The 15,699-nt window shown below is 43.4% G+C and overlaps 1 protein-coding gene across 1 annotated transcript; it reads right to left on the minus strand.

The window, feature by feature from the left end:
* Positions 1–213: 213 nt before the first annotated feature.
* Positions 214–13,149, minus strand: LOC115146384 (Krueppel-like factor 11). The gene is made up of 5 exons (XM_029688426.2): positions 12,962–13,149; positions 11,783–12,043; positions 6,686–7,613; positions 5,355–6,479; positions 214–1,458 (listed from the first exon to the last, which is right to left on the minus strand). The coding sequence occupies exons 1-4, from the start codon at positions 13,001–13,003 to the stop codon at positions 6,181–6,183; spliced, it is 1,530 nt and encodes a 509-aa protein (XP_029544286.2). The 5' UTR covers positions 13,004–13,149; the 3' UTR covers positions 214–1,458; positions 5,355–6,180.
* Positions 13,150–15,699: the final 2,550 nt, after the last annotated feature.

A 15,699-nucleotide genomic window follows, 5' to 3' on the forward strand; every position in this document is an offset into this window, starting at 1 on the left:
CTATGTGTCTGAGTGTTTGTGTGTGTGTTTTGGGTTTTTGATAAGTTTTGGATAAACAGTATTTTGATAAACAGTTTATGGATATAATATTGTGTTACTGAATAAATGTATAGACATAAATGATTTATGAATGCACCACCATTGCCTCACCTTATAGTGTTCTTTGTATAATTATGTCGGCCATGTTGGATGAATCCAAATGAAAGAAACCAGTAACATAACTCAGTTTATGAGCTAGCTTATCATTTTACCATGTCATTCTTTTGTACAACCAAGCAGCATAATCAATGTAAATGTTAATACACAAGGTTCCACTTCTTACATCTTTAAAACGGCAGATGTCTGCTGATCTATCTATGCATTACACCAATAAATAATCAACAGGAGATTTTTTGTAGGTAGAATACCATATCTCTATCGATCCCAATAACAAATTAATAACAAATTAATACCAGATCAGGATAAATGCATCTTTCTAGAGCTCCGACTTTCCGACCTGAACATCACCGATGTCCTGATTTGATCTCATTTTTTCCCATAGTTCCCAGTTGTCTTGAAAGCACAGAAATAATCAACAAGCATGGCATAGCACAATTATACAAAGACCACAGCTTGTGAACAAAGTTACCTTCACAATCATTTAAACGTTTCTTTGCCGTCTCTGTCTGCTGAAGAGAGTCTAGAAAAGTTCAATGGAATTTTGGAGATGGTTCCTCAATGCGGAAAAAAGTGAAAAGCTCCCGAGTGGCACAGCGGTCTAAAGGCACTGCATCTTAGTGCTAGAGGCGTCACTACAGACCCTGGTTTGATTCCAGGCTGTATCACAACCGGCTGTGATTAGGAGTCCCGGCGCACAATTAGCCCAGGGTCGTCTGGGTTCAAATCAAATCAAAATCAAATCAAATGTATTTATATAGCCCTTCGTACATCAGCTGATATCTCAAAGTGCTGTACAGAAACCCAGCCTAAAACCCCAAACAGCAAGCAATGCAGGTGTAGAAGCACAGTGGCTAGGAAAAACTCCCTAGAAAGGCCAAAACCTAGGAAGAAACCTAGAGAGGAACCAGGCTATGAGGGGTGGCCAGTCCTCTTCTGGGTATGCCGGGTGGAGATTATAACAGAACATGGCCAAGATGTTCAAATGTTCATAAATGACCAGCATGGTCAAATAATAATAATCACAGTAGTTGTCGAGGGTGCAGCAAGTCAGCACCTCAGGAGTAAATGTCAGTTGGCTTTTCATAGCCGATCATTAAGAGTATCTCTACCACTCCTGCTGTCTCTAGAGAGTTGAAAACAGCAGGTCTGGGACAGGTAGCACGTCCGGTGAACAGGTCAGGATTCCATAGTCGCAGGCAGAACAGTTGAAACTAGGGCAGCAGTACGGCCAGGTGAACTGGGAACAGCAAGGAGTCATCATGCCAGGTAGTCCTGAGGCATGGTCCTAGGGCTCAGGTCCTCAGAGAGAAAGAGAGAATTAGAGAGAGCATACTTAAATTCCCACAGGACACCGGATAAGACAGGAGAAGTACTCCAGATATAACAAATTGACCCTAGCCCCCCCACACATAAACTACTGCAGCATAAATACTGGGGGCTGAGACAGGAGGGGTCAGGAGACACTGTGGCCCCATCCGATGATACCGCCTGACAAGGGCCAAACAGGAGGGATATAACCCCACCCACTTTGCCAAAGCACAGCCCCCACACCACTAGAGGGATATCTTCAACCACCAACTTACCATCCTGAGACAAGGCCGAGTATAGCCCACAAAGATCTCTGCCACGGCACAACCCAAGGGGGGGTGCCAACCCAGACAGGAAGATCACATCAGTGACCCAACCCACTCAAGTGACGCACTCCTCCTAGGGACGGCATGAAAGAGCACCAGTAAGCCAGTGACTCAGCCCCTATAATAGGGTTAGAGGCAGAGAATCCCAGTGGAGAGAGGGCAACCGGCCAGGCAGAGACAGCAAGGGCGGTTCGTTGCTCCAGAGCCTTTCCGTTCACCTTCACACTCCTGGGCCAGACTACACTCAATCATATGACCCACTGAAGAGATGAGTCTTCAGTAAAGACTTAAAGGTTGAGACAGAGTCTGCGTCTCTCACTTGGGTAAGCAGACCATTCCATAAAAATGGAGCTCTATAGGAGAAAGCCCTGCCTCCAGCTGTTTGCTTAGAAATTCTAGGGAAGTGTAGGTATGTACGGCAGGACCAAATCAGAAAGATTGGTAGGAGCAAGCCCATGTAATGCTTTGTAGGTTAGCAGTAAAACCTTGAAATCAGCCCTTGCCTTAACAGGAAGCCAGTGTAGGGAGGCTAGCACTGGAGTAATATGATCACATTTTTTGGTTCTAGTCAGGATTCTAGCAGCCGTATTTAGCACTAACTGAAGTTTATTTAGTGCTTTATCCGGGTAGCAGGAAAGTAGAGCATTGCAGTAGTCTAACCTAGAAGTAACATGGATGAATTTTTCTGCATCATTTTTGGACAGAAAGTTTCTGATTTTTGCAATGTTATGTAGATGGAAAAAAGCTGTCCTTGAAACAGTCTTGATATGTTCATCAAAAGAGAGATCAGGGTCCAGAGTAACGCCGAGGTCCTTCACAGTTTTATTTGAGACGACTGTACAACCATCAAGATTAATTTTGTCACGCCCTGGCCTTAGTATTCTGTGTTTTCTTTATTATTGTGGTTAGGCCAGGCTGTGACATGGGTGATTTATGTGTTTTGTCTTATCTAGGGGTTTTGTAGATGAATGGGGTTGTGTTCAGTTTAGTGTTCTAGGTAAGTCTATGGTTGCCTGGAGTGGTTCTCAATCAGAGGCAGGTGTTAATCGTTGTCTCTGATTGGGAACCATATTTAGGCAGCCATATTCTTTGGGTATGTTGTGGGTGATTGTTTCCTGTCTTTGTGTTCTCTGCACCAGTTAGGACTGTTTCGCCACATTTTCTTATTTTGTATTTGTATAGTGTTTACGTTTTCGTCTTTATTAAAGATGCTTAACAATAGCCACGCTGCATTTTGGTCCTCCTCTCCTTCCCAGGAAGAAAACCGTTACAAATTTGGGTTAGGGTTTGGCTGGGGTAGGCCGTCATTGTAAATCAGAATTTGGTCTTAACTGACTCGCCTAGTTAAATAAAAATTCAATCGGACGTTGGAGTTGCTACCAAATAGGTAGAACAACAGTCCATGTGGATGGTTGGACTAGCTGTGTGCATAGGAGTTGTTCTCCTCTGTTTTTGAGGAATATGTTTATTTTAGGCTGACTGTCATTTCATATAAATCTTTTTTTTTTAAACCAAATGTTTCACTGTGTAAATTCATTGGGTAGGCCTGTAGTATTATTCCTAATAAATCCTCTTTAGCTCGTGGAGTCCCATGAAAAAACTAGACTTACAGTAGCTTATTGTTCACTTATTTCATTTTTTAAAATGTACTACTACAGTCTGCTCTTGCCTGCTGAATGTAAAATGCAGAAACCAAAGGAAACCCTATTTACATTTCGCTGATTCTGTTGAAAAATATTTCTTAAACGGAACGAAACCGGAAGAGAGAGCGCGCATAAAATCCCCCATATGAGTAGCCTGATAATGTACCCTTCTGGACCTTGTATGCAAACAGTTGAGAATAGCCATAAGTGATCGAAATGGTTGCATAATCAGGCTGTATGGTACTCCTTGTATATAGCTCCATTCTTGTGTATGTTACCATTTTATTGTAATTATTAATTTTAAACTGCATCGTTGGGAATGGCTCATAATCCAGGTTAAATCTACACCAGTTGTATTCAGGGCATAAGACAAATTCAATTTAATTATATTTTATGCAGTTATTTCGACATGAAGCATTCAAAACGGTACGTTTGAGCGGTCTTGCTCTTTCTTCACTATTATCAGAGGGCTATTATCAATCTGTACAAGACATACCAGTCTATTTTGGCTAAAAGTAAAGGAGAGACTGACTGCATCACTTCTTGTTTTTAGAAGAAGCATGTGTTGAATATTCCAAATTGTTTACATAGTAAATTTACACACAAGCACTGACACACACACTTAACCCCACCAAATGAGTGACGTTTAGAATGTATGTAGTTCTGTCCTTAAGCTGTTCTTGTCTATTAATGTTCCGTATTATGTCATGTATCGTGTATTGTTTGTACCACAGGAAGAGTAGCTGCTGCAATCACCCCAGCTAATGGGGATCCCAAAAAATATATGTCTAATTAGCCTACATCCCTACAGTTTACAGCTATAGCCAATAATTGTATATTCACTTCATAACAATACTACATTCCTCATTGTACTGTGTTGTTGTAGCCTAGGTAGAATTGTTATTTTCTTATAATGTAGGCCTAATCAATAGCGGAGCTTTGCGTGACCGACTCTGGTTTGCGTGACCGACTCTGGAGGAACGCACAGATCGGACATTTCATCATATATACACTTTTTTTTCTTGCCCTTTGACAGGTGAATATATTTATAGCCCAAATATTTAGTTAATGAGGATCCTAATATCTATCTTATTATTTAGCTTACTCGGCTACACAACTCCGTACTCTCTCTTTCCAGCTATTCCCGTGCGCAGTAGGCTGTAGGCTACCGACGCAAACCTCAGATATTCCTGTTTTCATGAAATCCCAGGAAAAACTGTAGTCTACAAAAACTACAGGAGATTTAGATCAGCATCATCTAACCGGGAAAATAAATTACAGTGCAGCTTTTGTCCACAAGGTGGCACTTGTGAAGTCAGATAATGTTTCTTTATGTCCACAAGGTGTCACTGTTAGAGAAAGTGTGAGATAGTATAAACCCATTCAACCCATAGAGGCAGTATGGTGTAAATCGATCCGTAAGGCAAAGGGGCGGGTATTCAAGGACCCAGTCTATTGGTCGCACCTCCCGGCAGTTCAGTTCTCACAATCTGATTGGAGGACGGTTGTTACCGGGTATGGAACCGCAGTGGCGGCAAGAGGGTTTCCACTAGTTACCAGTCACAAAGTCAACATTTGTGATAAAAATACGTTTTTCGATGTTCTTTTAAGGTTAGGAATACGGTTAAGGTTAGATTCCAATTATAAGAATATATATTCTGAAAATAGGCGGGATTTAGCCATTATTATGACTTTGTGGCTATGGAAGCTATGTGATGGCCAAAGAGAGACAAAATAGTTACTTGATGGGTGTTTATGTAATACTGAATGTTTAACCTACAAGGATGACTACTGGTTACACCTTTATTAGGTTTTATATAATAATCTGTATTATTAAAGCAATTCAGAGACTGAGTTATAAATTGACACAAACAATAATGTAACACTACTTCATAACGATACTTGTGAGGTTTCTTACCTGTATCACAGGGCATACACCAGTCGGCCAGGCTTATAAGTACAGAGGCAAGGATATGAGTGCCTATACATAGCATAGTTTGGATTAGAGCTGCTGAATGGGACAAAAAGTCCTTTGGCCTGTTCCACTAAACCAACAGGATGTGGTCCAGTCCAGAGCTGTGATCAGTCAGCATATTGAACAGGAAGTGTTTCAGCTGACTGACTCACATAGGATGTGGCAAGACACCACTCTATTCCTCTACCATATAACTGGGGGAGTGACTGGAAAGGAATGCTGACTAACTAGAGGGCTGTTCTGATTTCTTCTAAAAGGACCATCTAAGGTCAAATGAACATTTGCTAAAAACACACCAGTTAATAATATGTCTTTATTACAAATGTGTATTAAATAATATGAAAAGTCAGTAAGTAATTATCACAGTATAGATTACTATCCACATAGATTTTTTTACACAATTAAGTCATTTTCCCAAATTAACAAATGTAGTTTGAAATACAACACAATCACATAGATATTATGTACAAATATACATACAAAGAAGACAGGTGAAATGTAAAAGACAAACTTCATTACAAAGGCTTTGGCAAAAGAGTGCATACATACATACAATTGTGTAAAATATCTGAAAAGTAAACAAAACAATGCCTTCTGCAAAACAAAAATGTACAAATGAGCAGTAAAAGAAAAAAAATACAGAGTCCAGTGCATGTCTTCAGACATTCTCCATGAGTAAAATGGCAGCCTTGTGTGCTTGGCTGCCCCCCCTATCCATGTCATGGTTTTTTTGGGTAAGAAGTCACTAGTGGGTAGTGTTGGGCAGAGTCTAGTTTAAGGCAGGTACCAGCATACTGAGGGAGAGTGAGGCAGGGTTTGACGGCAGAGGCTTGGGAGAGGACATTTTGTTGGGGCTGCGCACCTCAGCCTGCCAGGAGGGGGTCTTCTTGCTGGTCATATGACGGCGGGCATGTTTGGTCAGGTGGTCGCTACGCATAAAGCGCCGTTCGCACACGGGACACACAAACTTCTTCTCGCCCGTGTGGGTCCGCCGATGACGCGAGAGCTCGTCGGAGCGCGCAAACTTCTTGTCGCAGCCCTCCCAACTGCAACTGAAGGGCTTCTCACCTGAGAGAGAAAATTAGAAATAGAGAGTGTAAATGAGCAAGTCATTATCATTTAGTCACCAACAAACCCCAACATGCTTTGAGTCAAATAAATGACCTTATAATCTTCAGTTTACATCGTGATACACAAATGAAGATCTTATCCCATAAATGTCAAGTTCTCTCTCACTTCCACTCATCCATGAGAAGCACTGAACTCTCACTTACCTGTGTGTGTTCGGAGGTGTGCCTTGAGGTGGGAGCTCTTGAAGTAAGTCTTCCTGCAGCCGGGGAAGTTGCACACGTAGTTCCTCCGGCGGGAGAAGTCCATCTTCGTGGCGCTGCAGGGTCCGGCGGGCACGTAGACCGGGGCGGGGGCCAGAGGTAGCAGCTTGGTGTGGCCCAGGGTCATGACAGTCTGTGGGGAGCAGTGGGGTGCCTGAGACATGTGGGACTGGGGGAGAACCAGCATCACCGTGCCCTGGGGCATAGCTTGGCCCATGAGGAAGGGCTGCTGGAGGGCCCCTAGAGGGCCAGACTGGGGCAGGATGGATGTGGGGGTCCTGGATGTCTGCATCGGGCCCTGGATGAACGCTGAGATCATCCCTGATTGGCTGGTCACCGGGAACATCTGGCAGATGATTGGAGGAATGGAGGTGGGGGGCGGGGAGAGGCGTGTGGGCAGGCTGTTTTGTGATTGGGTGTTAGCGGGAGGAGGGGAGGGGCTCTCCTTACAGTGGATAGCCTTTGGCTCTTCCTTCTCAGTCTTGACTGGCTGTTCCCTACAGGAAGAGATGAGGGCGAGGTTGGGTGTGAAGGGAGGTTTGCTGCTCTGTTCAGTCTTTACTGTGTGCTGTTGATGGACCACCAGCTCTGAGATCCTCTGTTGCTCGGTGGGGTGTGCTGGAATTTGCTCGCAGGGCTGTGTGTCTGCGGTGTGGCGGATGACGCTGGTTACCATTGCTCGGCAGGGTGCCGGTGGTGGGGTCTTTCCAGTGGTTGGGGACTCTGCAATAGAGGCCATGGGCGGTCGTGGGACCCCACAGACCCTTACAGAAAGGCTGGAGCTGGGCCGGCTCAGAGGAGAGGTGCTTGTGTGGATGGCAGCGCTGGTGGGGGTTTCAGCAAAGCTGGGGCTGTGAGGAGGTGTCATACACTGGAAATCAGAGAGAAAAAGGCAAGACAGAATCAGTGTATGTACGCACCATACTAGGAAGCTTTTTCAAACAGAAATTTGAATCCTGCAGCACTAATTCCAAAAAGTTTTGGGACACTGGTAAGTCCATGGAGAATAACAGTACCTCCTCCCAGCTGCCCACTGCACTGAGGCTAGGAAACACGGTCACCACCGATGAATCTACGATAATCTAGAATTTCAATAAGCATTTGTCTACGGCTGGCCACGCTTTCCACCTAGCTACCCCAATCCCAACCAACAGCTCTGCAACCTCGCAGCAACTGACCCAAGCCCCCCCAGCTTCTCCTTCACCCAAATCCAGACAGCTGATGTCCTGAAAAAGCTGCAAAACCTGGACCCTTACAAATCAGCTGGGCTAGACAATTTGGACCCTCTTCCGAAAATTATCCATTGTCGCAACCCCTATTACTAATCTGTTCAACCTCTTTCGTATCGTCTGAGATTCCTAAAGCTTGGAAAGCGGCCACGGTCATCCCCCTTTTCAAAGGGGGAAGACACTCAAGACCCAAACTGTTACAGACCTATATCCATCCTGCCCTGCCTTTCTAAAGTCTTCGAAAGCCAAGTGAACAAACAGATCACCGACCATCTCGAAACCCACAGTACCTTCTCCGCTATGCAATCTGGTTTCCGAGCTGGTCACGGGTGCACCTCAGCCACACAAGGTTCTAAACGATATCATAATGCCCATCAATAAAACAAAAACAGTACTGTGCAGCAGTCTTCATTAGACCTGGCCAAGGCTTTCGACTCTGTCAATCAAAGTACGCTAATGACTGCCTTGCCTGGTTCACAAACTACTTCTCAGACAGAGTTCAGTGTGTCAAATTGGAGGGCCTGTTGTCCGGACCCCTGGCAGTCTCTGGGGGTGCCACAGGGTTCAATTCTCGGGCCGACTCTTTTCTCTGTATATATATATATATATATATCAATGATGTCGCTCTTTCTTTGATCCACCTCTACGCAGACGACACCATTCTGTATACCTCTGGCCCTTCTTTGGACACTGTGTTAACAAACCTCCAAACAAACTTCAATGCCATACGACACTCCTTCTGTGGCCTCCAACTGCTCTTAAACACTAGTAAAACTAAATGCATGCTCTTCAACCGATCGCTGCCCGTACCCACCCGCCGCCAAGCATCACTACTCTGGACGGTTCCGACTTAAAATATGTGGACAACTATAAATACCTAGGAGTCTGGCTAGACTGTAAACTCTCCTTCCAGACTCATTAAGCATCTCCAATGCAAAGTTAAATCTAGAATTGCCTTCCTATTTCACAACAAAGCCTCCTTCACTCATGCTGCCAAACATACCCTCGTAAAACTGACTATCCTACCAATCCTTGACTTCGGCGATGTAATTTACAAAATAGCCTCCAACACCACTCTGCAAATTGGATGCAGTCTATCACAGTGCCATCTGTTGTGTCACCAAAGCCCCATATACTACCCACCATTGCGACCTGTATGCTCTCGTTGGCTGGTCCTCGCCAAACCATCTATAAGTCGTGGCTAGGTAAAGCTCCGCCTTATCTAAGCCCACTAGTCACCATAGCAACACCCACCCATAGCACACGCTCCAGCAGGTACAGATGAGTCTGAAGTTTACATACACCTTAGCCAAATACATTTAAACTCAGTTTTTCACAATTCCTGACATTTAATCCTAGTAAAAATTCCCCGTCATAGGTCAGTTAGGATCACCACTTTGATTTAAGAATGTGAACCCCCATAAGCTACAGGACTGAGGTCAGGGCTTTGTGATGGCCACTCCAATACGTTGACTTTGTTGTCCTTAAGGCATTTTGCCACAACTTTGGAAGTATGCTTGGGGTCATTGTCCATTTGGAAGACCCATTTGCGACCAAGCTTTAACTTGCTGACTGATGTCTTGAGATGTTGCTTCAATATATCCACATAATTTTCCTACCTCATGATACCATCTATTTTGTGAAGTGCACCAGTCCCCCCTGCAGCAAAACACCCCCACAACATGATGCTGCCACCCCCGTGCTTCACGGTTGGGATGGTGTTCTTCGGCTTGCAAGCCTCCTCTTTTCCTCCAAACATAACGATGGTCATTATGACCAGAGGACATTTCTACAAAAAATACGATCTTTGTCCCCATGTGCAGTTGCAAACCATAGTCTGGCTTTTTTTAATGGCGGTTTTGGAGCATTGGCTTCTTCCTTGCTGAGCGGCCTTTCAGGTTATGTCGATATAGGACTCGTTTTACTGTGGCTATAGATACATTTGTACCCATTTCCTCCAGCATCTTCACAAGGTCCTTTGCTGTTGTTCTGGGATTGATTTGCACTTTTCGCACCAAAGTACATTCATCTGTAGGAGACAGAACGCGTCTCCTTCCCGAGTGGTATGACCGCTGCGTGGCCCCATGGTGTTTATACTTGGTACTATTGTTTGTACAGATGGACGTGGTACCTTCAGGCATTTGGAAATTGCTTCCAAGGATGAACCAGACTTGTGGAGGTCTACAATTGTGGCTAATTTCTTTTGATTTTCCCATGATGTCAAACAAAGAGGCACCGAGTTTGAAGGTAGGCCTTGAAATACATCCACAGGTACACCTCCAATCGACTCAAATGATGTCAATTAGCCTAACAGAAGCTTCTAAAGCCACAACATCATTTTCTGGAATTTTCAAAGCTGTTTAAACGCACAGTCAATTTAGCATATGTAAACTTCTGACCCACTGGAATTGTTATACAGTGAATTATAAGTGAAATAATCTCTGTAAACAGTTGTTGGAAACATTGTGTCATGAACAAAGTAGATGTCCTAACTGACTTGGCAAAACCAATATTTGTTAACAAGAAATTAGTGGACTGGTTGAAAAACGAGTTTTAATGACTCCAACCTAAGTGTATGTAAACTTCCGAATTCAACTGTATATTTCACTGGTCATCCCCCAAAGCCAACACCTACTTTGGCTGCCTTTCCTTACAGTTCTCTGCTGCCAATGACTGGAACAAATTACAACAACAAAAAAAAAAAATCACTGAAGTTGGTGACTTATCTCTCCCTCACTAACTTCAAGCATCGGCTGTCAGAGCAGCTTACCGATCGCTGCAGCTGTACACAGCCCATCTGTAAATAGCCCATCCATCCAACCAACCAACTACCTACCTCATCTCCATATTAAGTTTTTTTAATGCTCTTTTGCACACCAGTGTTTCTACTTGCACATCCTCATATGCACATCTATCACTCCAGTGTTCATTGCTAAATTGTAATTACTTCGCCACTATGGCCCATTTATTGCCTTACCTCCTTACTTCATTTGCACACACTGTATACATATTTTCTATCGTGTTATTGACTGTATGTTTATTTATCCCATGTGTAACACTGTTGTTGTTTTTGTTGCACTGCTTTGCTTTATCTTGGCCATGTCACAATTGTTAATGAGAACTTGTTTTGTAGAACAAAGAACCACTGGTGTTCTAGTACAGCCACTGTGGTGTTCTAGTACAGCCACTGTGGTGTTCTAGTACAGCCACTGTGGTGTTCTAGTACAGCCACTGTGGTGTTCTAGTACAGCCACTGTGGTGTTCTAGTACAGCCACTGTGGTGTTCTAGTACAGCCACTGTGGTGTTCTAGTACAGCCACTGTGGTGTTCTAGTACAGCCACTGTGGTGTTCTAGTACAGCCACTGTGGTGTTCTAGTACAGCCACTGTGGTGTTCTAGTACAGAAGTCCTAGGTTGGGTGTGTTCTGTTTCAAATTGGAGGTTTAATGTAGCTGTTAGGAGAGATACGTGACCACAGTAGGCACATGCACACTACACTAATGACTAGTTCGAGATGGGTGGCTGTAAAACAGTGATTTTTACAACCAGCAGCTGAGAGAGATGAGCACTGGGTGAAGTTGAAACAGACTCTCTTTATCTCTTTCCTGACACCTGTGCAACAACCTCCCTAACCCCTCCAACCCCTATAAGCCATGCAAAGTTTTTAGCAAACACACCAACCTGAGATAAAGACACTGTCTCAAAGCTGGTTTACACAGTAAGTCAAAGCTAGGACTCACAGATGTTTATGTGTGATGGTTGTTTTGGGATGTGTGGTGTTTATGGTTGTCCATAGAGAATACACTCTTACCAGGGAGGAGAGCGAGACAAAGTCTTTGGGGGTCTCCGGTGGGTCCGGAGGCAAAAGGGAGTCGCAGGAGTCCGAGGCGGGGGTAAGGGGTCTGGGTTTGCAGGGGTTGGGGCGGTGTTGGCCCCAAGAGCTCATGCAGACCAGAGCCTCTGCAGCCTCCAGGTCTGTGTACTCTAGACTGCAGCCTAGGGAGGACTGCTCACTGTAGTGCCTCTTCCTCTTCAGATAGGAGCCGCAATAGTCCATCACCATCCCATTCATCTGGAGGAAAGAAAGTTTTTCTGATGATGGTATAATAGAAGACTTGTGAGTCACAATAGGGACTAATCACAACGATAACTGGGAAATGAGACCCAATCAAAACCATACAGCTAGATGTATTCATTTGCATCCAAATGACCTCAAATGTGAAATGTTTCTATTCTTACCAGTCATTAGCTTAATGTCAAGTGCCAGTTGCTGCGAGGTTGTCACAGTGTGGCCGTTAAGAGTGCTGAAGGAGCAGACTTTTGAGATTACATCCCATCTGCCCTAAACCTACGAGCCAAGTAACCTCCCATTGCCAAATATAGACCAACTAGTAATGTATCCCTACCACTTGCCACGTGAGACCGAAACCCTCATGCACAGGGGATGTTACCCAGTGTGAACGCTGCATCAGGAAGTGCTTTGTCTGCAATGACACTATCAGTGATCGTATGGCCACTCCCAACAGTAAATAATGTGACCAGTTTCACATAGTGAAAGCGTAGCCCGCCTAGGCAAAAACAATACCACTCTACTGGGCTACCTGGTTATCATAGGGTGACGTTGGGTAACATTAACACAGGTCAATAAAACAAATGCTACACTATTGCACAATTCTGTCAACTGGGCACTGTTGAATTAAAGATATTGGACCAACAGTCAATCATTGCGAAGTCATTGGATAATATGATTGGATGGTATAAATGTAAATAAGTCTCAATTAATCTTGTTTTTTTCTCAATAATATTGAACTAACATGACTCAATTACCAACTGAATAATATTATAAAGTAAAAAGTCCAAAGTGAAATTAACAAACTGGAGTGACAAACAAATACAGTATCCTATCGACCCATTATTCAAACGTTTGTCATGAAATAATACGCATGTTGACTTGAAATAATAATATTAAGAAAATAAAAAATATTCTTACCCCATACGAGACTTCAATTTCTGAACATTTTTGTAAAGGCATTGTTTAGGTATATTTGAATTAAGTTTAGCATCAACCGGATATGGAACAAAAGAAGCGGTGTCACTCCGCCCGATCAGTAGAGACTGGCTGTTCAATTCGTTTTCACTACGTCCTCTCTCAGCTGTGTAAAACATCAGGATAAAAAAAGGAAAACAAAATTCACAACACACAGGCGGATGGCAACATGCCACCAATGAAAAACAAATGTGTGTGAGATCTTAGCCAATAGCAGGTGAGACGACGCGTGATCAGTGCATGGTGGCCGGACGATTGGAGGAAATAGGGTGCGTGGCTGTTGGTGGGCGTACAAAGGGGTCATCCGTGTCAGAAAGAACCCGATGAACTGCAAGTCTGAAAACTAGGTGAAAGGTCTTATGCCGCGTTCATTACAACGGGGAGCTCGGAAATCTCTGACTTCAATGCGTTTAAAACAATTGGGAACTCGGAAAAAACTAGCCTCGACTGGGAATAATCGATTTGAACGGTCAGAATTCCAACTCGGGACTCTTTCTAGAGCTCCAATTTTCCGACATGAAGATCACTGACGTCATGATTCGACCTCGTATTTTCCGAGTTCCAAGATGTTTTGAACGCGGAACTAGTGCCGAATGAGGGGACTCCTGAGTTTCTCCCATATGTTTTTGACATACTTTTATGTTTATTATTTTTTACAGGATATCTAAAGCTTTTAGAGTTTGCCAATGAATACTCGTTTTTTGTCAGTTAGTAGTTTGTCAGCTATTAAAATCACAATGCTTTTCAAATTCAGTAAAAAGTCATGCTCTATTTTACCACCTTAATGATGTGCATTTCAAGCTACACCATTGTCACATCGTATCTACCTAACAAAGCAGGCGTAACATGAACATTGTATCAGACCTTAGTGACGTTCATATTATATCTGTTACAAAACGTCTCTACTTATTGCTACTTCTAGTAGATATATTACTATGTAGCTAATGTTGGATTTATTTTTGACACTTCTGTTTTCAAATACTGCATGAGACCATTGTGAACTTCAGAGGCCTCAGGTTGCCTAATGCGTAAAATATATAACAAATGTAAATCCAAAATCACATTGTAAATTCAACACCCCACAGTAATATAAACATTGTTGGGTCATATTTGAGTTACATATTGTTTTTAGACCCACCCCTCTCAACCCCATATGGTTTATATGGGCTCATAAAAAAACATCTTTAGAGGAATTCTAGGGTGGAGCTTGTGAACAACCTAGCCTCTCTGTTTTTGTCCATAGAGCCCAACATTTTGCTCCGGGCCCCATTGTTATGGTACGGAAAAACAGAGTACCTGTATGTAGAATATATCATGTCAAAATCACAGGATGTTGTGTAGGCCTAATACATAATGAAATATGTCATGAACTTATAACAAAGACAATGCATCATATGGCTTCAGAGAAGGCTTACTGTAGCCCTGGACTCAACATTTCATTGCACCAAGAACATAGCTGTGTTTTAACCATGGGCAACACATTTAATGTAATATCGAAACGGTATTAAATATCCAAATATAATTCTGTTTTTGCAGTTATTGTACATGTCTCTACATTACAGGCGGCTGGTGGCACCTTAAATGGGGAGGACAGGCTTTATAGCTGGAATGGAATAAATAGAAAGGTATCGAACGCCCGGTTTCCATGTATTTGATACCATTTCATTCACACCATTCTAACCATTATTATGAGCCATCCTCCCCTCAGCAGCCTCCTGTGCCTCTATATGTATGGTTTCTCAGCATTGCATGTCACAAATTCAAATGAGTGCTGACCTACATCTCCGAAACGTTGCGTCATCAAAATTGTTTACATGATGGAAGAAACTATAGTGTATGTCAAAAACTCTGCAACTGCAGTTGCAATGTAATTAGATTACAATCTAAGATATCTGACACACACTTAACAAAACAAAAAAAAAGACTGTTTAAATGTTTTCTACATTCCCAATTCTCTGAACCTCTGAAAAGATTCAAATGAAACCGGTCATCTTCATTCTCTCTGTAGTTCAATCAACCAGTTTTCCCACCCAAACACCCCGGTATGTCAGGAGCGACCAGGGAGCGACCAGGGAGGCCATGCTCCACTTCCAGTCACATAAGAATGACCTCAGGCAGCAGGGCTGAGTAGGGCTTGGTTGTACAATGCAACCCAGTGCCAGCAGCACAGCATAAGCAGTGAGAGGTGCAGAGGGAGGAGCAGGGCTAGAGATAGAGGCTGCAGCAGCAACAGAAACTGTTTGTGATATAAGTGGGGTAGAACCGTATGAACTCGGCCAACAAGAAAACTGGAGGAAAGGTTAACGCTGGTCAAATCTAGGCTCACACCTCCCCTCGCCTGATAACTCCTCCTCTCAGGAACTTCCATGAGGGGACACAGAAAGGAGGAGTTGAAGGCTATCGCCCTGTGAGAGTTAGATATACCACCCCAGAGGCTATAACTCACTCCCACCCCCAAGCCCTGAAATGCGGACACTTCGGACAGGGGAGCAGAGTCAAGTAGAGAAATAGTAATTCTCACAGAAGTGCACCTCTCAGATATCAGCCTGGTCTCATAGACTAGACGTAACATAGTACATGAATATCCAGGACATTCAAATTCATATGATATGTTACGTTTGGCATGGTTACATAAGACAGAATGTTACTTAAGGCCAAAACAAAAGGAGGGTCAGGGTGTA

This window comes from Oncorhynchus nerka, linkage group LG18 (genome assembly GCF_034236695.1).
Source record: "Oncorhynchus nerka isolate Pitt River linkage group LG18, Oner_Uvic_2.0, whole genome shotgun sequence".
NCBI lineage: Eukaryota > Metazoa > Chordata > Actinopteri > Salmoniformes > Salmonidae > Oncorhynchus > Oncorhynchus nerka.

Coding starts and splice junctions, on each gene's coding strand:
- LOC115146384 (XM_029688426.2), bottom strand. CDS start 13,003: ATGCCTTTACAAAAATGTTCAGAAATTGAAGTCTCGTATGGG. Junction 12,044..12,961: donor AAATTGAAGTCTCGTATGGG/GTAAGAATATTT, acceptor TCTTTCCTCCAG/ATGAATGGGATGGTGATGGA. Junction 6,480..6,685: donor ACACCTCCGAACACACACAG/GTAAGTGAGAGT, acceptor TTTCTCTCTCAG/GTGAGAAGCCCTTCAGTTGC.